General features: G+C 42.3%; 1 protein-coding gene across 1 annotated transcript in view; it reads left to right on the top strand.

The window, feature by feature from the left end:
- Nucleotides 1-25,235, top strand: part of MCCC2 (methylcrotonoyl-CoA carboxylase 2) — a 65,896-nt gene extending 40,661 nt beyond the window's left edge. The window contains exons 8-17 of the mRNA XM_039256046.1: nucleotides 4,077-4,141; nucleotides 8,752-8,851; nucleotides 8,964-9,059; nucleotides 10,536-10,608; nucleotides 13,946-14,022; nucleotides 15,012-15,078; nucleotides 18,075-18,231; nucleotides 19,095-19,209; nucleotides 21,921-22,006; nucleotides 24,947-25,235. Of these exons, the coding sequence (XP_039111977.1) occupies nucleotides 4,077-4,141; nucleotides 8,752-8,851; nucleotides 8,964-9,059; nucleotides 10,536-10,608; nucleotides 13,946-14,022; nucleotides 15,012-15,078; nucleotides 18,075-18,231; nucleotides 19,095-19,209; nucleotides 21,921-22,006; nucleotides 24,947-25,064 (954 nt within the window). The 3' untranslated portion in view covers nucleotides 25,065-25,235. The remainder of the gene's footprint in view (nucleotides 1-4,076; nucleotides 4,142-8,751; nucleotides 8,852-8,963; nucleotides 9,060-10,535; nucleotides 10,609-13,945; nucleotides 14,023-15,011; nucleotides 15,079-18,074; nucleotides 18,232-19,094; nucleotides 19,210-21,920; nucleotides 22,007-24,946) is intronic.
- The last annotated feature ends 1,886 nt before the right edge of the window (nucleotides 25,236-27,121 follow it).

Raw genomic sequence — 27,121 nt, 5'->3', positions numbered from 1 at the left:
CCTTAGCTCCCACCTCCACTGAGTCATCTGCTAGAGAATACACCTCAGCACCGCCAGCCCAGGATCCTGATGGTGCTGCTGGGCTCCACCCTGAGGCACCAGGGGGTGCACGCCTGACCCCCCATTCTTCCTGTGCTCATGCCAGTCACTAGGTGGGGGTGGGGAGGACCAGAGAGGGCAGAGCTCAGGGCCCACGCACCAGGTGTCAGGGAAGCAGGGAGCCAAGAACCCCTCCCAACGAGGTGGTGGTAGGCAGACCAGGCAAGAGCTCTGAACCCCAGCACATAAGTCCCATCACTCTTCATTAACAGAATGCAAATTCAAAGATAAAATTAGAATTTCAGGGGCATCTGGGTGGCTCAGTTGGTTAAGCATCTGAATCTTGATGTCAGGTGATATCCTGATCTCATGGTCATGGGACCTGCTTAAGATTCTCTCTTCCTTTGTCCCTCTCTCGCTCATGTGTGTATTCTCTCTCTCTTTCTCTCTCTCTCAAAAATAAGTAAATAAAAATCAATAAAATTAGAATTTCAATAAGGTAACCACTGAGCATTAAGCCCTGAAGCACAGGGCCCTTCTGAGAGTGAGGCTCCCGGGCACCCTTACTGGCCATCTGCCTGTGATGCAGGACTGAGGAGTAATGTCATCCTAGGCTCTTGTCCGTTCCCTCTTTAATCAGCTCCATTCTGGTGTTGTTCGGTGATGCAGTCTTCACTCTGCTGTGCTTGTGTCATGATCTGGCCCCAGGCTTCAAAGGGATAAAGAGAGGGTAGGTGAAGACACAGGTGATTACTACACCATACAACAAAATGTCCCATGATTTAAGTGAAATCTAAGAATATTATATAAGTAAGAGGAAGAATGTTGAGGATATTCTAGAATTGAAATATCCATACAATGGAATATTCTGATATATGCTACAACATAAACCTTGAAAACATTGTGTCAGATACAAAATGAGAAGCATTGGGGCGCCTGGGTGGTTCAGTCGGTTAAGTGACCGACTTCGGTTCAGGTCATGATCTCACGGTTTGCGGGTTCAAGACCTGCGTCGGGCTCTGTGCTGACAGCTAGCTCAGAGCCTGTAGTTTGCTTCAGATTCTGTGTCTCCCTCCCTCTCTGCCCTTCCTCTGCTCATGCTGTCTCTCTGTCTCTCAGAAATAAATAAAACATTAAAAAAAATTAAAAAAAAAACAAAATGAAAAGCATTATATAAGTCTGCTTCTATGAAATATTTAGAATAAGCAAATTCATAGAGACAGAAAATACATTGGTGGTTTCCAGGGACCAAGAGGAGGGTAGAATGGGGACTGTCTATAATGAGCATGGGCTTTCTTTAGGGAGCGATGAAACTTCTAGAAGTAGGTGGTACTGATGGCTCCAAAGTCTCGTGAATACACTAAAAAACAATGAATTTTATTCTTCCCATGTGAATTTTGTGGTATGTGAATTCTCTCTCAGAGAGTAAATTTATTCCTTTAAAATTCTGTCCAAAAAATCATCTTTGGTTTTGGAATAGTAACACAAATTTATTAAAATGAGTATGTTAAAAACAACATGCACTTGCTTTGATGTGAAATACGTGTGTTTTCCAAATGATTGTGTTCATTTTTAATAAATTTTATTAAGGATCCAGTAAGCCTGAAGAGCCGCTATTTTTTTTTAATATATATTTTTTTAATGTTTTACTTATTTCTAGGAGAGAGAGAGAGAGACAGCGTGAGCAGGGGAGGGTCAGAGAGAGAGGGATTCACAGACTGAAACAGGCTCCAGGCTCTGAGCTGGCAGTCAGCACAGAGCCCGACGCGGGGCTCGAACCCATGAACCATGAGATCATGACCTAAGCGAAAGTCGGACGCTTAACCGACTAAGCCACCCAGGCGCCCCTGAAGAGCCGCTATTTTAAATGTGATAAAAGTCTCAAGGCGTTATTCCAAAGGCTTATGATCTCAACCATTCTTTCATATTTTCCTGGCTGTATGTGATACCTATCACTGGTTAATGAGAGAATTCATTCACAATTTACCTTTGTCTAGTGAAGGGTACAGACTTTGAGTAGTTTGTGTGTGTTTTTCCTTAAAGAGCAAGTAGAGGATGTTAGGCGGTATGAGAACAGTGGAAGGACACTCGCTGTTTGCAAGGAAGCCTGTGTCTAATGAGCAGTTGCAGCGCCCTCCAGCCACTGGATTCGGATTCACCTTGTGCCTCAGCCGGGAGCAGCGAGGCAGCCGAAGTCCGCAGTTCTCTTAGCTCAACTCTGTCCTCTAGTCTCCCACTGAAAGACATGGTTACAGGTTTAAAAAAAAGCAGCAGCTGTAGCCTCATCTGCTTGAGAGTTCTAAATTTGACACTTGTTTTACTAAAAGTTGAAAAAGATTTCAAGCATAATGTGGAGTTGAGTTGCTACAGCTTTTAGTCACTTAACGTGGCTGGAGAAATGCATAATAATAAGACAAGTTTTTTGAAGGATCTTTTTGTTCTTTTGTCTCCTGAACTTTATGTTTAGTAGAATGAGCCGTTTTTGATTTTTATCATCTTTGCACCTGTCATAGTATCAAACATGTTGTGGGTGTTCAGTAAATATTAACCAGTGACGAATTCTTATTTTATCAGTTGATATTAGTCAGAGCCCTGGAAATAAATAGAGCATATCGGTTGTTATTCCTTTTTTACAACTTTAAAATATCCAAACAGCTCTTATAATTAGTTATGGTCTGGGCTGAATGCTGTTTTACACTGAATATTTTGGGAAGAAGAGAACTAAGAATTTAGTCCTGTGGGTGGAATAATTGGAGGTGAAAATTTTAATTACTCTTCCCTGTGCAATAATATTTTATTTAAGACAGAGCTTTTTTAAAATGTTTATTTATGTATTTTGAGAGAGAGAGAGAGAGTGCGTGGGAGCATGAGCAGGGGAGAGGCAGAGAGAGAGAGAGAAAGAGAGAGGGAGAGAAAGAATCCCGAGCTATCAGCGCAGATCCCACGAACCGTGACATCGTGACCTGAGCCGAAACCAAGAGTCGGAAGCTTAAGTGACTGAGCAACTCAGGTCCCCCAAGACAGGAGGTGAATAAGTCCTTGCTACACTGCAGTTTAGATAAATGTTCATTATTCTAATGAAAGTTTTTCCTATTTGAGGAAAAATCAGTCAACTCAAACGGGTAGGAATCAATAAGTAATTCCTAAGGGATCATGTTGACGTTTAACACCAAATAATTTTTCTTTTTTTCTCTGTTAGAGTTTCTCAGGCTATAATTAAATCATTCATAATTTATTGCTTGAGGCTCCTTTCTTTTTGGTCATATTCTGCTGAATCTTAGATATGAGTAATCTTAGAGACTTTTTTTTTTGTCCTCTTAAAGGTGTTGTACCTTGAAGAGTTTAGAATAGTTACTGGAATTTTTCAGGATAGGCCAAAAATGTCATTAGTTCATTAAATTTATTGAGCATTCAGAGACAAACACAGTCACAGTTCCTGTCATCAAGGAATTCACAGTATAGAGGAGACAATAGAGACGTGCAGATTACTGACAGATGGTCTGATAGGTGCCCTGTGGCAGGTGTATGGGGAGTATTCTTCCACCACAGATGAACAAGTGTTGTTCTTTTAGCACAGTGGAGAGTCATTAATGATGAAAAGGCCCGGGCAGGTCAGGAGAAGCCACATAGAGCAGCTGGGCCTAAGGATGAGGAGGGACTCCTCAGGTGAGTGACAGGGGAGCAGGGAGCCCAGGCAGTGGGAACAGCATATGCACAGACACAAATGCTTTAACTTGCATAGGTTAGGATAAGGAAAGTGGACTTTCAGGCCAGAAATACCTCGATTCAACTCAGGTTCTGTCACTTGCTCAGGGGCTCTGGGGAAATTTCTGTGACTCTGGGTTCAGATTTTTCATCTGTAGACTAGAGACCATTTTATGTCGGTTTGCTAGCTGGGCGGAATAAGAAAACAAAGTCTTTAGCTCTGTGGAAGAAAGAGTGGTAGCTCTAGTCAGGTTAGAAGACGTGCATGTTAGGTAAGCATTGGTATTTCCGCAGGGGACAGAACTCACCACCGACTTTTATCCTTGCTCTAGGTTAAAGCCGCAACTGGAGAAGAGGTCTCAGCTGAGGATCTTGGAGGGGCCGATCTGCACTGCAGGTGAGACAGGCTGTTGTTTCTTTCCAGGATTCACTGTGGCCTGTCTGTCCGTTGTAAGAGAAAGTATAATTATTTTTTCTTTCCAGGATTCACTGTGGCCTGTCTGTCCGTTGTAAGAGAAAGTGTAATTATTTTTTCTAAGAGTTAAACTTGCCGGATCTAACCACAGTCCACTGGTTCTCAGGTTGCTGCTTTAGGGTTCAGTTCTTTGAACTGTAGAGTTGTATTTCTAAGCTACAATATCAGCTTTTTCGTTATAGCCTAGAAAGACTAGAGAGACAGGTTTCTCATTTCTTTAACAAACATTCTTCAAGCACTGGTTATGTGCCAGACACCATTGTAGGTATTCAAGATAATGAGGTAGACATTGTTTTTGACCTCTAGGAGCTCATTAACATTCCAGTCAGGGGGGTGGGTGGTAAGTAATTACCAAACAGTGATATAAATGTGTACATGTGCTAAGGTCTACAAAGCAGTATATGGAGAGCGTAGAGGAGGTGGAGCTAACCCATTGCCTTGCAGGCATTGCAATTATGTGAAATTAATATTTAAGTGGAGCTCAGGGTGCTGGTTGGTGAGCTGTGATTCAACAACAGACCGCAAGAGAAATTGAAATGGACAAGTGCATGACTCACAGAACCTGCAAGACATGCCTCGAGGGGCCACGCTGGGAGCTGCTGGCAGAACCCCGGCACGTATTTTCCTTAGGGTCCGTGGTGGGAGCACTTTGGGGTTCCCAGACTAGGGCTAGTTTAGTCCATGCAAACCAAAAGATGGAGGTTTTGTTCAGTTCCATTTGGATCTTTAAGGAGCACGTAAGGTATGCGGGAAGGAGCTGGTAGGCAGGGGCCACTGTTGATCATGAGGGTTCCTGGGAAAGTCACATGGGGACTCACACCTGCTTGTGGTCTGTGGCTGCTGTCCAGGGCATGTGCTCTCATGAGCGTGCCGGAACGAGTTTAAGGTTCCTGCAGGCCACTCAGCTAAACGAAGTAGACGCTGAGGCAGCCATTCACCCTGAGGTAGCTTAGCTAAGCTCTCCATAGCAGTAGGTGCATGACAGCTGGGTCTCTGGGGAGGACAGAAGCCCCACCTTGTGGCCTCTGCCAATGCCTCTGGTATAAATTATCCCACCGAGGCTGACTGCAAAGTCCCGAGAGGACACTGAGTGTGGTGTCAGGAAGAGGTGCACACATTTGGCTCTTGTGAGTCAGTTGTGAGCTGGCTCCACCATGTCACTGGTCCAGTCATTTCCAGTTAGAGTTCAGGGGTCAAAAGACCATCTGCCTCCTAGAGTTCTGTGAGGATTAAATGAGATGATACATAGAAATTGCTTGAAAAGATACTTTATTTTTTTAAATAGCTTATTGTCAATTTGGTTTCCATATAACACCCAGTGCTCATCCCCACAAGTGCCCTCCTCCATGCCCATCCCCCCCCCACATCCATCAGTCCTCAGTTTTTGTCAGCATTCAAGAGTCTCTCATGGTTTGCCTCTCTCCCTTTCCCCCACCATTTCTCCCCTTCTCCTCCCCCATGGTCCTCCGTTAAGTTCCTCCTAATCTTCCTATACGTGCTAACATATGGTATCTGTCCGTCTCTGCCTGACTTATTTTGCTCAGCAGAACACCCTCACGTTCCATCCATGTTGCTATACATGGCCAGATTTCATTCTTTCTCACTGCCATGTAGTATTCCATCGTATAGCTAAACCACATCTTCTTGATCCATTGGTCCGTTGATGGACACTTAGGCTCTTTCCATGTTTTAGCTATTGTGGAGAGTGCTGCTATGAACATTGGGGTACATGTGCCCCTATGCATCAGCACTCCTGTATCCCTTGAGTAAATTCCTAGCAGTGCTATTGCTGGGTCCTAGGGGAGTTCTATTGTTAATATTTTGAGGAACCTGCACACTGTTTTCCAGAGGGGCTGTACCAGTTTACATTCCCACCAACAGTAAATACACATATTTTTTAAAAAAAATTCTAATGTTTATTTTTGAGAGAGAGAGAGCGCGCACAAGTCAAGAAGGGGCAGAGAGAGAGAAGACATGGAATCTGAAGCAGGTTCTAGGCTCCAAGCTGTCAGCACAGAGCCCATCGTGGGGCTGGAACCCACAAACCATGAAATCATGACCTGAGCTGAAGTCAGATGCTTAACCAACTGAGCCACCCAGGTGTCCTTTTGTAAATACATATTTAAACCTCTCTGATTAGTCATCCTGAGGAGTTAATTTGACACAAACACTTCCATAATATAGTGTCTTATCAAAGGTTTCCCTTTCCTGCTGTTTTGATAAATACTAGGCAATTTTGAAAAGAAAGCATTTTATTTTAAATATTTACTGATTTTGAAGTAGTTCCTTCTGCCTCTGTTTGCTTACTGAATTATTGCAGTGCAGCTAGAAGTCAGCAATGATACCTGGTATTTTGTGTGAAGCATTTAAAAGATATGGTTAGTTACAAAATGTCATATTAAGTTAAAAAAAAAAAAACTATAGGCCCTACTATTTACAGAGGATTATGGGAGTAAACAGCGTCTCTGCTTACATTTAGAAACACCGAGTCCAGAGGTGGAGAGTGCCCTGAAACCACTGTGAGAACCCAGTTCTAAGAAATATCTATCAAGGGTTTGGCCTGTTCCCTAGACAGGACATCACTATCACAATTTAGATTGTAGCAGATTAGTTCTTACTCATAAAATGAACCAAAATTTTATTTTTTTCAGGTACATATTTTTGTCTGTGTTTACTATCATTTCATTTCTTTATTTATTAAAAATTTGTTTTGAAGTTTATTTATTTTGATAGAGAGAGAGCAGGGGAGTGGCAAAGAGAGGAGAGAGAATACCGAGCAGGCTCCGCACTGTCAGGGTGGAGCCTGACATGGAGCTTGAACTCATGAACTGTGAGATCGTGACCTGAGCCAAGATCAAGAGTTGGACACTTAACTGACTGAGCCACCCAGGCACCCCTTATTTATTTATTTTTAATAAGATTTTATTTTTAAGTAATCACTTCATGCAATGTCAGTCTTGAGCTTAATACCCCCAGATCAAGGGTCACGTTCTCCACTGACTGAGCCAGCCAGGTGCCCCTACAGTTATTTTTAATATTATATTACAGAGTCATAGTATATCTACAAGTGAGATAATAAGCTATCTAGTCAGAATACAGCTAATAACCAGAACAAGCCCATGCATCATTCACACTGAACTTGAAATTGAATGGGAACTTCAGTGGCCCTTATCACATTTCTGTTATCAATACCCATGTTTACCATTGATCCCAGGGACAGGGTCTTCAAGCCTTTGTATGTTACCCATAACAGCTTACTCTTTTTTTTTTTTTTTTGGTTTGTGGTATGTTTTTATTTTTTTATTTTATTTTTTTTTTTACAAATAGTTTATTGTCAAATTAGTTTCCACATAACACCCAGTGCTCATCCCAACAAGTGCCCTCCTCCATGCCCATCTCCCCTCCCCCCTACATCCATCAGTTCTCAGTGTTTGTCAGCATTCAAGAATCTCTCATGGTTTGCCTCTCTCCCTTTCCCCCACCATTTCCCCCCTTCTTCTCCCCCTTGTTCCTCAGTTAAGTTCCTCCTAATCCTTCTACACGTGCAAACATATGATATTTGTCCCTCTCTGCCTGACTTATTTCACTCAGCAGAACACCCTCAAGGTCCATCCGTGTTGCTACACATGGCCAGATTTCATTGTTTCTCATTGCCATGTAGTATTCCATGGTATAGATAAACCACATCTTCTTGATCCATTCGTCCGTGGATGGACACTTAGGCTCTTTCCATGTTTTTGCTATTGTTGAGAGTGCTGCTTTGAACATTGGGGTACATGTGCTTCTTTGCTTCAGCATTTCTGTTTCCCTTGGGTAAATTCCTAGCAGTGCTATTGCTGGGTCATAGGGGAGTTCTGTTGTTAGTTTTTTGAGGAACCTCCACACTGTTTTCCAGAGGGGCTGTACCAGTTTACATTCCCACCAACAGTGTAAGAGGGTGCCCGTTTCTCCACATCCTCGCCAGCATCTCGTGTTCTCTGATTTGCTCATTTTAGCCACTCTGACTGGTGTGAGGTGGTATCTCAGTGTCGCATAACAGCTTACTCTTAAGGTGTAAGTTTATAAGGTGTGGCCTCAGCCATCTCTCTGAAATGAGAGACCATAGCTGGCATCTTCGTTAGGAGCTTAGTTAATGGCAAACACTTTGTTATTATGGACTACATTATGCCATCTGTGGTTGTTGAACTTTACCATATACAATTTTGTTTTGAGATGCATGGGATGAGCATTAAATAGAAGTCCTTCTCACCAAGCCTCTGTGGTCTAGTAGAAGAAGGTCAAGGTTGAGAAATAGAAGGTGCGGATTCTTATACAGCTACTGCTGGTCCTAGGGCAAGGTACTTAAGTATACCTCAGTTTTAAGGATAATACCGTTCTGCCACGGCCATTATGAGAATCAAATTAGATGACATTTATTAAAGTGTTTTGGAAGTAAAATGATGTCATCCCTAAATGAGAGAAGGTATTTGGGGTTTAAGATATTTATTTTCCTTTTTCCTGTTCTGATTATTTTAGTGTGCTTTACTCTGTAGAAAGTCTGGAGTGTCCGACTACTACGCTTTGGATGATACTCATGCCCTTCACATAACTAGGAAGATTGTGAGGAATCTGAATTATCAGAAGAAATTGGATGTGAGTTGGTTATGTTTCTCCTATCTTTTATTTTCTTGAAAAGCATTTTGACTTATGTTACCCTGAATAATGTCTTTAAACAGGTTAATGTGGTTGCTTTATGTTTCTGCAGGTGTCCATTGAGCCTTCGGAAGATCCTTTGTTTCCTGCTGATGAATTGTATGGAATAGTTGGTGTTAACCTTAAGAGGAACTTTGATATCCGAGAGGTGTGTGGAGTGGAGCTGTGAGCTGTAAACCATGCTGTCAATCTCTTTATATCCATTTTTAAGGCTGCAGTCTGTTTAGATAGGTTGGTGCCTTAGAGCCTATTATAGATCTCAGCAGGGAGGGACATAGACAGGAAAGATCTCTTACTAGGAGAGAGGCAGATCAAAGTCCTCTTAATGGTTGGAAAGCTTTCATTGCACAGTCATGAAGCTTGCTTTGTTCAAAAATAGGACTCACTATTCCTGTAGACCTTCGGAATGATGTAGGCAACCTCATAATTTTCAGCTCTTTCTTTTTAGTGTTCTTATTTTGGGAAGTGGATGCAATGTCAGCAAGTTGTTGAACAGAAAAAAACATACTGTTTTAGATCAATATGACATTAGCAGAGATTAGACTTTTGGTTACAGTTGAAGACGCTGCTGTGATTACAGATTTGACATGGTCTTCTTTGGTCTAGATGGACAATTTTTAGTGCTTGCATATAGCATGTAGTCTTTTATTTTGTTCACTCTCTGACAATGTTTTTTAAATTAGGGAATTGTCTTTTTTTTTTTTTAATTAGGAAATTATCTTACTATCAGGTTCTGTGCCTTAATATTTGTTAGTTTTCCGCTTGACTATATCCATTTAGCAGTTGATGGACATTTGGGCTCTCTCCATATCTTGGCTAGTGTTGATAATACTGCAATCAACTTTGGGGTGCCTCTGCCCCTCAACTCAGTATTTTTGTATCCTTTGGATAAATACCTAGTAGTGTGATTGTTTGGTCATACGGTAGTTTTACTTCTAGCTTTTTTGAGGACCCTCCATACTGTTCTCCAGAGTTGCTGTACCAGTTTGCATTCCTACCAACAGTGTAAGAGCATGCCCCTTATCTTTTTATTTTTCTTTAAACCAGATGAGAAAAGTGAGGCTTAGAGGACTTAAGGTAGCCAGCCTGTGACTCTAGTTTCTCAGCTGTAGAGCCAGGGGTCAGGGCTGGTTCTTCCTCTCAGCACTATTTTCTTAGGTTCATCACATCCTCACAACTTTGTCCCACCTTTGCAGAGGCAAGAACTGAGACTCCCTCCAGGACATGCAATTCCTGTGTTAACCCTTAGGTTGGAGCCCAAGTCTCCTGACTCTGAGTCCAATATCATGCTTTGTGGTTGAATCCTTAACTCTCAGCCGATAGTTTTGACTTAGAGCTCCTGAAGCTCTGAGTCAAGCGTGCAGCCCTTACAGTCTATCTGCGTCTCTGCTTTGTAACATGATGCTGCCACTCAGACCGTGCAGCATAAAACCAGGGCCCAGAATGACTTCAGGGTACCAACCATGCATATAAAGTTAAATTCTAGTGAGAAGGCTTGCTGGCTAGGGTGAAATTCTGTGGAAGTAATAACTTAGCCATGAATTTGTTTTCCTTCTGACTAACTTTAATGCAAAAATTCTTTTGTAATGTAATATCTCAGGAACACTGTTATTTTTCTTCTTAGGTCATTGCTAGAATCGTGGATGGAAGCAGATTCAATGAGTTCAAAGCCTTATATGGAGACACATTGGTTACAGGTATAAAGGCAAAGAATTGAAAATATTAACATTTTCTTTTTTCTTTCTTTTTTAAAAAGATTTTATTAAAAAAATTTTTTTAATGTTTATTTTGGAGAGAAAGAGAGAGACAGATTGTGAGTGGGGGAAGGGCAGAGAGAGGGAGACACAGAATCAAAGCAGGCTCTAGGCTCTGAGCTGTCAGCTTATAGCCCAACATGGGGCTCAAACTCACAGACCGAGCTGTGAGATCATGAGCCACCCAGGCGCCCCCTTAAAGATTTTATTTTTAGCAATCTCCACACCCACCGTGGGGCTTGAAGTCACTATCCGGAGATCAAGAGTCACATGCTCTGTGGACTGAGCCAGCCAGGTGCCCCTGAACATTTTCTATTACTTTGAAAATAAGTGATTTTGATCTCAAGGTATTGATGTACTTGGCATGAGCTTTGTTATTTAGAGCATTACAAGTGTGTGGGTCTGTATTCAAAAGCTGTCATTTTGTGAAGATACTGGTAGCTGAACAGCTTCATAGATCCAGAGAGTTTATGGTGATGATGGCTGGATGCTGTGGGAGAGGACCTTGTCTGTGACTTGGTGGAATTCACTGTATAAAAACTTGTTATCACAGTAAAATTAGCGGGAATATTTGTAGTTCTTTTTGTTTGGATAATTTGTGATTGTTTTGAAAATTTCAGCACTGTTTCCTTGGTTCTTTAGTCTCTAATTCAACTAGGAGGTTTTATATGATATCCTTCCTAGAAGGGCCTTCTCATAGCCTCTGTGTGGGTCTAACATCGAATTGTGCACACACTAGTCTGAGAATACAGGACAGAAAACCAATTTTGAAAAAACAAATAAGTCTTTATAAAAGTTCATTCATTCATCTAAAGTGTTAAGTTTTAGGCTTTGGAAGAACAGTATTTGAAACATAGATGCTAGACCCATAATAATCTATCTTGGACAAATGGCAAAACTAATTCTCTGAATTTTGCTTGGTCTTGTGAAAGCCACAAAATGTAAGTAATTTGAAGACAATATATCAGAGTGGAAAAAAAATAACTACAGAAATCCAAATTGTGAATCTGTGGTGGAGGTTTAAGGATAAATCACAACACTTTCTCCTGGTGTGACTTATGAGCAATAAAAGGGTTCACGCCGGGAGTGGAATTTATGTTTTTGTATTGAGGTGTTTAAGTGATTAAGAGACTTTTGTTTGATATATAGACAGGATTTGTGGCCACATAGTTCCGGATATAACCCTCACTGTGCAGCGGTTTAAAACAAGTCAGAGTTGTTTCTGCTTCTTTTCCAAAGATGGATGGGCTGTCCTTGTTCTCTGTTTCTTGTCGTCTGTTTTTACCAGTTTGCCCCTTTCTTGCTGAAAGACCTGCGGTACCTTTGTCCCCTAGAATACTGAGGATATATGTAATTCCTCTGTTTGGAATTCAGATTAGATTGGGGAAAGTGAAGGGGCAGTGAGAAGGAGAAGAGGGGACTGAACGGAGGGTAGTGATAGCAGGAAGTACTGGGGGAGGAAGAACAGGTTTTCCCGAGGATCAGGTGCCCCAGCAGCTCCTGAGAGTTCCCTCCTGCCCCTGCACTCGCCTTAGTACGCCCTAGTAGTTTCTTGGACCTTTTGCTTTCCTGTTTGGCGCGAAGAAAGGCACTTCATCCATGGCCCTGATATAGTGGGGCATGTGCCCTACTTCACAGGTCCTGTGCCTGGAGATCCCAAGCCAGGCTCAGGATGGGTTGAAGATCGAAATAGCTCACACAGGGCAGTGCACCTTAGGGGCAGCACCACACTGCCGAGGGCTGTGCCAGTTCCTAGCTGCTTTGTGGGGTGGGGCACTTAGAGTGGACTGCTAGGCCTTTGGGGAAGGTCACCCCTTTGTACTATCTCTGTAAGCGGCATTGCCATTTACAGAACGCAGCATAGGCCTTTGGCTGGGGTTTTAGGACTGAAAGACCAAGAAAATCCAGACAAGGCCAGACTAAAGAACAAAGACACATTTTTAAAAATTCAGTGTTCTGCAATATCAGCAGGTTGATGTTCTCTCTTATCCATTAATTTTCCTTCAGCAATTTTTCGAGCACTTGCTTTGTGCCACGTACCACACACTGGACCTCTCAATGTCAGCCCGTGGATCCTTGAGCGTGAAGACAGAGCCGGGCCCGGGCACTTTGGGAGTGTGCTTTCTTTTTGACCCACATCAGCAAGCACTGTTTTTGACTCTTGGGTTCCACGTGTTTGATACCTATTTAGAGTCCTAATTTGGCTTATTGAAATTCACTCTTGGGAAGATCTCTGTGGCCATGTTTTTCAGGTTTACAAAGCCTCCTGAAATTCCCCTCAGGTGTCTCCCTCACATACTAATCGTTTTCCCCCTTCTTCTCTCTTGCTTCTCCTGTGTGTATGGAGACAGGGTGTTTGCAGAGGTCGTGGGGCTGGTGGTGAGGAATAAAGGAAGCTTTTAGAGGAAATGAAAGTGCAGTGGTTCGTTGTTCTTCTAAGCTTAGCTGGATTTTTCACTTTAAACTACTCAGTGACCACCGGGCTTGCCTGTGCTGCCACTTTTGAAAGCAAGATGGACTGGGTGTTATATGTAAGCCAGTCTGACAATAAATTATATTAAAAAAACAAGAAAGAAAGTTGGCCTTTCCTGAGTTCATACCCTTCACCTCGAGGGCCTCTCCTTGCCACAGGCATTTGCAGGCAAGCCGGTCACCTGAGACTGGCAGATAGCTCCGAACATAGGCCCTTAAGGGCTCTCCACCTGTGATCTATTCCATTTCAGAATGTCCTCTCTCTGGTACTTAGTAGGAACTCAGACATGTGTTACACGAATGAATGGGCAATACCTTACCCTCATCATTGAACCAAACCAACCAGTCAGACAAGTCATAACTTGACATATAATACACTCTTTTCAAGGAAGCAAAAAACCCAGACTCTCTAGTACCTTAGAAAGAAGAAATTGTGACATGAGCTATTCTGTACCCTAGACAGAATCTCCATGTTAAAAATTTTTTTTAATGTTTTTATTTATTTCTGAAAGAGAGAGAGACAGCATGAGCAAGGGAGGGTCAGAGAGAGAGGGAGGTACAGAATCTGAAGCAGCCTCCAGGCTCTGAGCTGGCTGTGAGCACAGAGCCCGACGTGGGGCTTAAACCCACCAACTGTGGGATCATGACCTGAGCCGAAGCCAGACACTTAACCGACTGAGCCACCCAGATGCCCCAGAATCTCCACATTTTAAACTTTGATTTGAAATTAAAGAATGTATAACTGTCTGTTGGCTGTGAATTAAAACCCCTCTGAAACACATAAATCTTTTTTCAATTTTCTTTTGAGGATTTGCTAGAATATTTGGATACCCTATAGGTATCATTGGAAATAATGGAGTTCTCTTTTCTGAATCTGCAAAAAAGGCAAGTACATGTTTCAGAATTTTCTGTTTTAATTTAAACTTTGAAGGTCAAGTAATGAATGGAAGTTTATTGCATAAAAGCTTTAAGATATTTAACCAGATGCCTCCGTAGGCAGAATACTGTATGTGCATGTGAGCGTGTGTATGTATCTGTGTGTTAGTGTTTTTGAAGAATGCTGTGTGTATTGCATGTGAGCGTGTGTATGTGTGTGTGTGTGTTAGTGTTTGAACCTCTTTGTATGGGGGTTTACATTAACATGTTTTATCTAGAGCATTATTTAAAAAATGAAATGTTTTAAGAAAGTTTTTATAAGACACTTGAATTATAAGTGCAATGGATGACATGTATGTATCCTAAGACTGTAAGAATACTTGTCTTAAAAGTCTTTATGTTGTTTTCTTTTTTAATTTTTATTAGAAATCTTTTAATGTTTATTAATTTTGAGAGAGAGAGCTCAAGCAGGGGAACAGCAGAGAGAGAGAGAGAGAGAGAGAGAGAGAGAGACTCCCAAGTAGGCCCTGTGCTACCAACATGGGGCTCTATTTTATGAACCATGAGATCATGACCTGAGCTGAAATCGAGAGTTGGATGGTTAACTGACTGAGCCACCCAGGCATCTCTCTGTTTTCTTTTAAGGTGGAAAACTAAGGAATTAAAGTGAGGCTCAGGAATTCCCACTGCCAAGCACTTCTCTTAGTTTCTTGAGTTTCGCTTGCTGTTCAGAATATTAGTGATTGACTTCATCCCAACAGCTGTGTGCCAGTGACCACACACGTGACTGCAAACAGATGCGGTACCAACCATAGTCGCACATCCCATTGGCCATGGGTCCACATGGTAGTAGTATCGTTACTGTTAGTATAAGCTTAAACTAGCCAAACACAGGGTACACTTCCTTATCACTGACCCAGGCACGGTGTTGGTAGGATGCATGATGACTATAGATTTGTTCACCCCTGCTTTAAAAAGATTATCTCATTTGCTTATAGGGGGCTCACTTCATCCAGCTCTGCTGCCAAAGGAATATTCCTCTGCTGTTCCTTCAAAACATTACCGGTAAGAAAATAGCTTAATCAGTTTTGTTGCGTTATTCCAGAGCTCACTCTCCAGTAGGACAAAGGTATTGGACAGTGTCGACATAAAGCACTTCCATTATAGCAGTAAGTTCTATTGGATACTCTTTGTAGAGTCTCTTCAAGGGTTAACACTTCATGAATGTAAAATGAGAAGTTTATCCATATTTGGATAAAGCAGTTTCTCAGTTACATGTATCACAGTCAGAGGGCCTCCCTTTACTCCTTCGCCTACCCCACCCCCATCCCCCCCCAGAAGGGCTGTGTTCTCTGCCAGTAACACTGATCTCACTACCAGAGAGTGTTGTCTGACCCATCATCTCTTTCCTAGCACTTTGTTTTCCATAAAGGATTTCAAACACATGCTCTTCTCCTCCCTTTTCCTCGTCTTTTTTGTGTAGTTAATTTTCCCTGAAGTGGCCCAGTAGAAGAGGTATATGTACATCCTGAACAATAGTCTGGGGATTTGAGTTTGGACTCCAGAGAATGGTATGATCAGTATCACCTCTCTGGATTTCATGTTTCACAGACGATCTTAATAGGGTGGGTGAAATGATTTCTAAAGTCTTTTATGGTTGTAGGCTTCTTTTTCCTAGAATTCTCTGATTCTGTTATTTATCTTGTTTGTGGCACAGTGCCTAAACTATAGGGGGCACTTAGAGATGGTGGTTAGCTGAACCCCCCCCCTCCTGTCTTCTAAGTGATCCCTGGTGATCTCAAGCTCAAATGAAGGAGGGCTCTTAATTAGTCATTAGAATCAGGTGAGCCTTCACAAGAAAAAGGAGTTTGGCTCCTGCTAGTCAGCAGGGCTTTAAATAGTACTGGTGCTAAAACATCTTTATTTGGTTGCCCTTAAATTTATGATAGTTTGTTAGGTGAATTTTGAGAGACATTATGTCCAGACAGCAGCCTGAGAGGCTGTGTGTGGCAAATGTTGTGGAAGGGCAGATGAAAAGGATTCTGAAGCTTAAGGAGACCTTGTTTCTAATATTGTTTGATGGTTTATTAAGCACCAGAAAGTTAAACCTTGTTTTTGGAAGATATACCTACATTTCTGTTCTTTGGTTTTTGGGTTGGGTTGGTGGCAGAGTGCAGAGGTTGAATTTGATTTTGCAACCTTGCATTTGAGGGGCTTGTGTGACGTCCATGAAGGTGCACATACAAAAGGCTGGTGAAGAAATCTTTTTTTTTTATTAAATATTTTTCAAATATTTATTTTTGGGGAGACAGAGACAGTGTGAGTGGGGGAGGGGTAGAGAGAGAAGGAGATACAGAATCGGAAGCAGGCTCTGGGCTCTGAGCTGTCAGCACAGAGCCTGATGTGGGGCCCCGAACCCACAGACCGCGAGATCATGACTTGAGCTGAAGTCAGACGTTTAACTGACTGAGCCACCCAGGCACCTCAGCAGTTGAATAAGTCTTGAAGACAGAGGACGTGTGTTGGCTGCGTATAAAAATATAGGCATCCTCAGAATGTGTAGGTGTTATAACAGCGTGGGAAGAGATGAGAACACCCCCAGAAGAAGAGGGCTCAGGGACAGTCTTTGACGAACTCTGATTTCTCCCAAAGAGAGGAGAAGAAGGAAGGGAGTATGATTATGTTTTTTATGCTGGAAAGGATTGGGAGAAAGACAACTGAGGTGGCATAATCTTTTTTTTAATGTTTATTTTATTTATTTTGAGAGAGAGAGAGAGAGTGAGTGAGTGAGGGAGAGGGAGAGTGAGACAGAGAATCCCAGGCAGGCCCTGTGCTGTCAGCATGACCCGTGAGATCATACCGAGGTGCCCTATGGTATAATCTTTTTGAAGGCAGAATCCTCTCCAGGGAATAGAGAAGCGGTGGGATGCTGTGTGAGGGACTGAAGCCTGAAGATAGCTGATACTTGAGCTAGCTCTTGTGGAATATTTCAGGGAGTCCAAGGCGAGGCAGGAAGAGGCACTCTGAGCTATTGAGAGGGCCCTGTTCAGCGGGGTCCCAGGGAGGCACCGCATGCCTGCCGAGGGCTGTATCCGCAGAGTGTACAGCTGTCCCATAAAAACTGAGTGGAATCGGATGGCTCAATTGCTGGGGACTCGAAAAGCAAAAACAGTGCCAACCAGTTACGCAAGTGAGTGGACGGGTGGGGAGGGAGACACGTGAAGCCTGGCTTGAGTTTTGGGAGGTGAGGAGGAAGCAGTCTCCGCATGGCTGGGGGCCTGTGGAAGCACAAGATCTCTGCATCTGCCATGAACAATTTTTCCTCCCTAGGATGGAGTCACTGGCAGGGGCGCTTAGCATCTCTGAAACATTTACCTTTATTTCATCTAAGTTTTAAAGCAGCGTTTCGGAAGGAACAGTTTATATAAACCAGGTCAGGAAGTACTGAAGCCCTGGTAGTTCGGCTCACCACAGCACTTCATCCTGAGCTTGCTGGGTCGCAGTCTTTCATCACCGAGCTGCTGTCCATGGAGAATTTTTGACAGCAAATTCCTGGCATCCTAGTCTTGTTTGAAGATGTATGCATCCACATGAACCATTTTAAGGAAAATTTTAGAAGTGATCAGCAATTTTATTTTATCCATTTTTTAAAAATTATTTTTAAATTTTTTTTTTTTTTTTGAGAGAGAGAAAGAAAGAGACAGAGTGTGAGCAGGGGAGAGGCAGAGGGAGAGGGAGACACAGAATCTGAATCAGGCTCCAAGGCTCTGAACTGTCAGCACAGAGCCCATGAGCTGTCAGCACAGAGCGCGATGCAGGGCTCAAACTCACAAACTGTGAGATCATGACCTGAGCCGAAGTTGGACACTTAACCAACTGAGCCACCCAGATGCCCCTTATTTTATTTTTTCCAGCAAACTTTTTGGGTGTGTATATTTCACATGTAAATATTGTATTATAGTGAGAGGCTCTGTAGTAATAGTTTGACAAGATGTTGGATTTGACTTCTGCACATAAATCCCATCACATGCAGAGGCTCTTTTTTCCATTCTTTTTCTTAGGATTTATGGTTGGCAGAGACTATGAGGCTGAGGGAATTGCCAAGGATGGTGCGAAGATGGTGGCTGCTGTGGCCTGCGCCAATGTGCCTAAGATAACTGTCATCATTGGGGGTTCCTACGGGGCTGGAAACTATGGGATGTGTGGCAGAGCATACAGGTAGGTGGTTTTCATGGTCTTCTCCGGAGAAAGAATCATGCTTCAAGTATATTTTACAGATGGTCACTTTGTTACAGGTTTATTTGAAACATAGAATGGCATTCACAAATTTTGATCAGTTATATCATAATTTGTATCATCTGGAGGAGCGAAATGAAATTTTAAGGCTAAACATGCTGCTTGGAAAAAACCCACACCAGGAATCAGAATATTTTGCAGTGGCTCATAATGAAAATACTAGATGTCATAACTTACGTGATGCAGCTAAAGTCTTGCTTGAGGAAGGCGTGTACTAGACGTACACATATATAGACTGGAAAAGAAAGTAAGGCTGAAAATCAGTGAGCCAGGCAGCCAGCTCAAGAGGTGCAAAGGAGAACAACAGCCTGTTAATCACAAGAAAAATGGAGAACAGGATGTAATAAAGAGCAAACATAAAGATAAAAGAATCAGGAAAGCCCAGACTCGTTTTGTTTACAAAGGTTAACAAATTTGATCATCTCCTAGTAAAACTAAAAAATAAAGCAGAAAGGCTTTATATCAGGAATGGAAAACACAACATGACTGCAGGTAGTAAGGGGATATTGTGGGTATTTTTATGCCCAGTAAATTGACATGAAACGGACAAATAACATTTATCAAAACTGGCGTCAGAATCACCTAGAGAACTTAAAACTCCAGCCACACTCAGGACACACCTCTGGAGATTCGTCTGGGGTAGGTTCCGAACGTTTTTTAATAAAATGCCGTTGGAATGCACAGCTGGAATAAAGAACCACTATTTTAGGAGGTGAACACGGGCCTGTGAAAACCTCTGTGTTGTACTGTGGATTAATTTGATCATTTTTTCTCCTCCCTCACAGCCCAAGATTCCTCTACCTGTGGCCAAATGCTCGCATCTCAGTGATGGGAGGAGAGCAGGCAGCCAATGTGTTGGCCACAGTAGCAAAGGACCAAAGAACACGTGAAGGGAAACAGGTAAATGCCGTTTCTTCTCTGTCTCTGGGTTTGGCTCAGCCAGGGGTGGGCGTGCCCAGAACCCCTCAGTGTTCGCGGATTAGGGACTGGCTTCATTTAGAAGATGCTGACTTCCAGCAATTTGGACTTACAGATGCTCTCTCTTTTTATTTATTTTATTAAAATTTTTTTTAATGTTGATTATTTATTTTTGAGAGATAGAGACAGTACGAGTCAGGGAGGGTGCAGAGAGAGAGGGAGACACGGAATCCAAAGACAGGCTCTAGGCTCTGAGCTGTCAGCACAAAGCCCAGTGCAGGACTTGAACCCACAAACTGTGAAATCATGACCTGAGCCGAAGTCAGATGCTCAACCAACTGAGCCACCCAGGCACCCCTCTGTCTCTCTTTTTAGAGCTACTTTATTTGAGGTTGCTTCTTGTAATTTTTTCAGAATTTCCAAGAAATTTTCCAGAAACTTTGCCTTGTGAGTGTCTGATGCATAAGGAATTTTGGTTCGTAGTCATTTGCAGTTAGTGAGATTTAAATAAATCCAACTTACTTCTTTGATTGTATGACCTAAAGCAGCAGAATTTTGTTTTTTCCATTTTATCTCTTAGATTGTCCTTGAGTGGGAGGGCCCAGTCATCTAACTGAGAATTGAGTAACATTATTATACTGTGCACACATAAATGAAGAAAAACAGAGAGGTCAATGGAAGCTTGATGAAGGCAAATCAGCAAGTGGCTGCATTTAGTGTTGCTGCAGGTTAATAGGAGGTACTTTAAGGGATTGTTTTTTAGGTATCGACAGCAGCATCACACAAAAGGTACTGACTGAGTACTCCACAGGGTACAGCGTGTTCCCATGCTCCTTAGAAAGTTTATGTGACTTGGAGAAAATGTGGTTATTGCCCCTTGAGGAGCTGACAGTCTGGGGGCAGAGAGCTTATAGTCTAAGGGTTGGGTGAACAAGGCAGTAATTTATTAAGACAAATTCTTCTTTGCAGGTAGTTGTTAAAATGGATTCTTTTGTTTGTGTCTCAGAGATTTTTCTGAAGTTGTGCATTAATTTTTATTAGTTACAACTACTTTGTATAAGCCCCCAAGCCTTAAAATGACTGATGCATGCTCCTGGGATTGTTTATGTGATCTGTTTTATCATGACAGGGCCCAACATGGAGAAAGCCCTGCCTTCTAGGACTGGCCCTCCTTTCTGCTAGTTAGGATCATCTGGTCAACCTCCTAGCTTGGGGAATGGGGCTAAGATAAGTATGAAGGGTAGGTGTTGCCTCCCTAAATGCATCCCACCCATGCCCCACAGCCTCAGTTACCTTTTCCAAGCAGCAGGAACTCTGCAGACTTAAACTGAAGTTTCATATTCATTTCAGTACTGACTAGTATCCAAGCGAAATGAGAGGTTTATTCATGTGTGTGTGCATGTGTGCGTGTTAGGCATCAGAGGTGAAATTCTATCTGATATTTTGAAGACCTGTCTTAAACCCTAGCCCAGTATGGGCTTATTTATTAATAAATAAACTATTTATTAAATAGTTGTTCTTTGATTGATATACAAATATATGAATTCATCCATTTTTATATACCAAAGGAAAGTATAGGATTTTAGTGGTTCTGTCTCCAAATTCTTGACATATAAATGATATCGAATTATGAAAGTACATAAAAGAAGATTGGATTTATTTGAAATAAGTCATTTGTTTTTGGTGTGAAATACTTGTTAAATTGAAAATACTTTCCAGGGTTTCAAAATTAGTTTGCATAAAGATTTTTGCAACTGAATTCATTATCACTTGTTTCTGGCAATACTGGTGGGCAAGTCACTAAATTTTTAATTAGCAAAAAATACCTCTCAGCTATTTGGGTTTATTCAAGTTGTGGTTGATGTTTCACCCCTTTAAACTTTAAAATTTTTTAAAGTTGGCTATTTTGAATGAAAATGAAATTCCCTATGGGGCACCTGGATGGCTCAGTTGGTTAAGTGTACAACTCTTGGTTTCAGCTCAGGTCATGATCTCATGGTCGTGAGATGGAGCCCCTGCTCTGGGGCACTGACATGTGGAGCTTGCTTGGGATCCTCTCCCTTCTCTCTGCCCCTCCCCACCACCCTCTCTTTCAAAAACAAGAAAATCTTCTACTTGTATGCTTTCAACAGAAGCTGCTAAATATAAGATTGCCCTTTTGTTACATTTCACATCCCCTGTTGGGTCCTGCTAGAATACTCGATCTTCTTGGGTTTTTTTTTCAACTTTATTTACTAATTTTGAGACTGGAATGAGGGGGGAGGGCAGGGGAGGGCCAGAGAGAGGGAGACAGAGAATCCCAAGCAGTATCTGCACTGTCTGCGCGGAGCCCAGTGAGGGGCTCCATCTCACAAACCATGAGGTCACGACCCGAGCCAAAATCAAGAGTCAGATGCACAAGCGACTGAGCCATCCAGGCGCCCCGTGATCCCCTTCGTTTTGAACCTTACACTAAACCGCCTCAGGATGTTGTCTCTGACAAGGCAGATGTAGTGGTGCGCCAGTTTGGCGCTCATGTCTCAGGTGAGATCATTATGTGCTAGAGCTTCCCTTGTCATCTGTATACAGCACTGTGCAGATGTTGGTTGTAACATTCTTACTCATGAAACGCTTACCCCTTTTTTCTTGAGGTTTTCTTGAGTGGATCTGTTGCTGTAGTGCAGTGGACTTACTCATGGTCCCTTTTCTTTCAGTTCTCCAGTGCTGATGAAGCAGCTTTAAAAGAGCCCATCATTAAGAGGTTTGAAGAGGAAGGAAACCCTTACTATTCCAGTGCAAGGTGGGAGCCAGCCTGACGGGTGCATCTGGGCTGTCAGGGCAGCAGCTTTTTGGAGATACGGGCAGTTGGGTTGGTCTGACCTTCCTGGGAACCAGAAAATAATGGGCACATAATTTTGTATTGTTGTCTTTACAGTGGGCTTACCTGCTGCTGAAATCCCACCCCTTCCCCCAGGCTGGGCTGTGGATCCACTACCATTGGTCAGATTCCACAACGCTCCACCCTTCTTCCTTCTCTTTTTTTTAATGTTTATTTTATCTTTGAGAGAGAGTATGAGCAAGCGAGCATGAGTTGGGGAGGGGCAGAGAGAGAGAGAGAAACACAGGATCAGAGGCAGGCTCCTGGCTCTGAGCTCTCAGCACAGACCCGACACAGGACTTGAACTCACCAACTGCAAGATCATGACGTCAGCCAAAGTCGGCGCTTAACCGACTGAGCCACCCAGGTGCCCCCTTCCTTCTCTTCACTTCTAAATGAGGTGTCTGGGCCTGCAGGGGCTGAGAAGTTAAGAGTTATAATCCTGGCTGTATCATTTTCAGGAATTCATTCTTTTATAATTTTTGCTTAAAAACGTGAATTCCTGCCATACCCTGTATTTGATTATTTTGTTTTTACCCCCATTTTTTAAACATGACTTTGGCTGAGCACATTTTGACAGCTGCTAACAAGTGTGCTTGTGCACTGAGGAGGTGATTACTCACAGCCAGGGTCTGTGTGTTCACACCAAGTAATCACCTCACCTACCATTGCAACTCTTGGTTCTGTTTGTTTCTTAGACCCTTTAATGAGGTCATAAATCATGGTGCCTGTCCCGCCTGCAGACTGGCTGGCATGTGTGTGTTCAGGCCTCTGCTTTCAGCAACTTTAATGTTTTTCATTCTGAAGAATAATCTAAGCTTCATATCTTCCTTTTATCCCTTGGGCATATGGGATAAAGAAAATAACTATTTGTGTCTTTTAAAATTAGGTTAGGGTGTGATTTATGTCCTTTACTGGGGAAGGCAAACTGGAGAGGAAGGAGAAAAGAAAATAACAAATTAGAATCCATTTCAGTCATCTGAACACATCTTTTGTGGCGGGGACTGCTCCTGGCACTGGTCGTACAAAGGCTGAAGATACTTATTTTCAAGAGCATATAATTAGTTTCAGAATGAAAATGATACCATTTGGCATTTTTAAAAGCCTGTTTCTCTTCTTGTTCATATGTATTTTTATAAGCCGATTTGCAGGGATATTCTGTTGTGGGTCATTGATTCATTTAATTAAGATGAAAATATTTTAAAGCCTTTGAGACGTAAACATGTTCTTTTTACCATCACTTAAACAGACTTACACAGTAGCCAGTAGAAGCAAAGAGCAACAGAAAACCCTAAAAAAGGTTTAAGAGAAAATAGTACGTTTTAAGCTCACATACGGTTTTTTTGTTTTTGTTTCTACATAAGATTTTGAGTGAAATTCACAAGGACAGTTGAAATATTAAACTTTGAAAAATAGCGTATCTTGCATGAGCCATTCATTGCTTTTGCAGCCCTGGCTAAGTCATCTCTTGAGAAAGGCTGAATCCCTTCTTATTTTCATACTTGCATTAGTATTGTTATTTTAATGGGCTGTCTTCAGGGCAGGGGAGCAAATGGCCCAGATACATAAAGAGTGAAAGACACTAAGGGTTTTTATTACTGTCAATGTGTAGATGCTTAGCCCAGTGTTGAGACACTTGGTGGCATGGAGACGACAGTTTTCTTTCCAAGATGAAAGGATGTTCAAGCCAGTTCATGGCACCTTCCTTAGGTTTCACGAATCTCAGCCTAACAGTAAACTTCTGTGGTCTGTTTGGGCTCTACCATGGTTGGCTCTGACTTTTCAGAGGGCTCTTTCATTATCTGCAACCGTGGATAATGACATTGTGTGTTTCTCTCAGTCCTTCGTGTTACCTGTGCGGCTTGCCAGTTTCTTCTGCTCAGTTCTTATAATCAAAACTTTTTCAGACATTCGGTTAGGACCTCTTACCTAGAGCGCTCTTGTTAATGACCGTCATGAAGCAGGCCTGGGTCGCTGTGCTTGCTGCTTTACTCTGCTGTCGGCATCAGGAGGGAGTGTAATCATTTGACCTGGTTACACACGACAAGAGCAGCCTCTCCTTATTGGCTGTTGCTACTTCAGGGTCCCCAGTATGAATGTTTTATGAGCAAAGATTTGATTCATGGTCTGTCAATGTAAGGATGGTTTAATAATTGATGCTATTGTCCAGATACTGAAGGCAGTTTGTTTAAAGAAAGCCAAACCTCCACCTACTAATGACCTTTAAACAACAGGATTTCTCATTCATCTTTCTTGAGAAAACTGAGGTTGTCAGTGAAAAGCAAACAGATTTGTACTTCAGGGTTTCTTTTGAAAGCATCTTAAAGCTATGACTTATTTTCCTATTGTAGCAAAAGACAAAGAACTTACGTTGAAGGTACTTTAATAAAGTATAGTGACGTCTATTCAGTAGTTTTCCTAGTTTCTTAACAGTTTGGGAGTTTGGGGGAATACACCTTTTCCAGTAGAGACTTTGGTTTGAGATTATTACCTGGGTTCATGTGTCTCTCTCCATATTAGTAACAGGAACACCATCAACTCGTATATTTATATGGGCAGAAGAAGAACAGGAAATATTTTCCTGAAATATGCTAAAGCATTTGAAAATCAAGGATTAATTTGAGGTTTCTTGAAGCAGTTCCCAAAACTATAACCTCATTCTGACATTCTTTAAGGGCCTGGGATGAAAGTCCTGTCATTTTTCTTTCTCTCTTTTCCCTACCTTTGACCATGGTTTCGGTTGTGAGAATGTAGTACCCAGAAACTCATGGGTGGATCCCCATAAGCATTTCTGGGAGCAAATTGTATAAATGGTGGTTTGATGGTAGATTCCTAATAAGTTTTGTTTTGTTCTTTTATCAGGCTGTGGGATGACGGGATTATTGATCCCGCGGACACCAGACTGGTCCTGGGTCTCAGTCTTAGCGCAGCCCTCAACGCGCCAGTCCAGAAGACTGACTTCGGCGTCTTCAGGATGTAACTGGGATATAAAGCATCTTCCATTGGACACGTACCAAAACTAAGATACTAGTAGCCTTAACATTTTAGACTTTTCCAACATGTGGCTATTACAGTAAAATTGTTTTCTTAACACAGTACATCGTACTTTTCTACCTTAAACAAAAATCAGTGAAGATATGTATCTGATGAATTTCAATTCCTTGTCCATTTTCTTCAACAAATTTTTCATGCCATTACCACCATCCATCTCCAGAGCTTTTCATCATTCCAAACAGAAACTCCATTATTAAATAGTAATTCCCCATCCCCTCTCTCTCCGCCCCTGGCGCTCTTCTCATTCTTCTTCTTCTTCTTTTTTTTTTTTTTTTGTTTTTATTTATTTTTTGAGAGCATGAGTAGGGGGAGGGGCAGAGAGAGGGAGACACAGAATCCGAAGCAGACTCCAGGCTCTGAGGGTGTCGGCCCGGAGCCCAGCACAGAGCTCAAAACTCACCGACCGTGAGATCGTGACCTGAGCGGTAGTCGGACACTTAACTGACTGAGCCACGCAGGTGCTCCTGCTCATTCTTAAATACATGTGTTACTCATGGTTTGGTTTATTCTTTCTCAGTCATTTCAGCCCTTCTTAGGGCTTAAGAAGCCATCTAAATGCAGATGATTTGTGTGTTAACATTGTTTTCCCTGAGCTCTAGACCTGTGTATCTTATGGGTCTACCGAATGTCTGCACTGATGGTCTTTTAGGAACCTCACATTCAGTCATCAAGGTCAATTGATTTTGCCTCCTCACTCTCTCTTGAGTTCCCCATTGTCTTTGTCTTTCACTACCAAGGGCCATAGAAGTGGTCTGCCTGCTTCCAGTCTTTGCTTGTCCTGCGTCTCCATCGCTGGGAGGCGGGAATGACCATTCTGAGTGCACACCTGGTCGTGCTGCTACCCTGCTTCAGGGTGTCCCAGTTTCCTGTCAAAGTGCCAGACCGCTCATGCCCTCCACGATCATGATCATCACGTCCCCTCTTCCGTCACATCTTCTTGACTCTTCCCCACCCTCGGTGCTCCAGCTCTTCTAGACTTCTCGTTCCTTGAACCTACACGGCCCTTCCCACATTAGGGTCCACCACCTAATGTTGGCTCTGCCTGTACTTTCTGAAACACCCTTTGTGACTTCTCTGTGCTGGGTTAAACACTATGTGCTCTTGTAAAGCACCAACCATTTTTTCTATCCTAGGTATTTATGAGAAACATAAATGTTTCTTTAATATTGCCTTCTTGCTAGCATGTAAGCTCTCTGAGAGCAAGGATTTCCTGTGTAATCTGCATCTCCAATCCCTAGCACTTGGAGATGCTCACGTGTTTATTGAATGTATGAAAAATCCTTATTTTAAATGATAATCTCAGGCCACATTAAAATTAAGTGACCAATGAAATGATCTAATACGACTATCAAATGCTTTCCTAATAAAATTAATGTTTCAAACATTGTGTGTGATGTTCAATTTAGGCAGCATTTGTGTATCAGAAGTCAGTTTAATTTTTTGAGATGTATATAGAAAAATGTGTAATTGTTGCACTTATTTAAATAAAGTCGCATTTGGGGCACCTGGGTGGCTTAGTCGGTTAAGCGTCCGACTTTTGCTTAGGTCATCATCTCGCGGTTCATGGGTTTGAGCCCCGCGTTGGGCTCTGTGCTGACTGCCAGCTCAGAGCCTGGAGCCTATTTCAGAGTCTGTATCTCCCTCTCTCTCTCTCTCTGACCCTCCCCTGCTCACGCTGTCTCTCTCTCTCTCCTAGAAATAAATAAAAATATAAACAAAAATAACTTTAAATAAAGTTGCATTTTAAATAAGTAAAGATAAGTAGGTTGCATTTTGGGGGCATCTGGATGGTTCATTTGGTTGAGTGTCTGACCTCGCTTGGTCATGATCTCATAGTTTGTGGGTTTGAACCCCACGTCGGGCTCTGCAGACAGCTAGAAGCCTGGAGCCTGCTTCAGGTTCTGTGTCTCCTCTCTCTGCTTCCTCATTCATGCTCTCGCTGTCTCTCAAAAATAAACATTAAAAAAAAAAAAGTAGGTTGCA

The sequence above is a fragment of the Hyaena hyaena genome, unplaced genomic scaffold (genome assembly GCF_003009895.1).
Source record: "Hyaena hyaena isolate Hyena2069 unplaced genomic scaffold, ASM300989v1 scaffold_558, whole genome shotgun sequence".
Classification (NCBI taxonomy): Eukaryota; Metazoa; Chordata; class Mammalia; order Carnivora; family Hyaenidae; genus Hyaena; species Hyaena hyaena.
The sequence above is the reverse complement of the archived record's forward strand: the minus strand, read 5'-3'. Positions and strand labels throughout refer to the sequence as shown.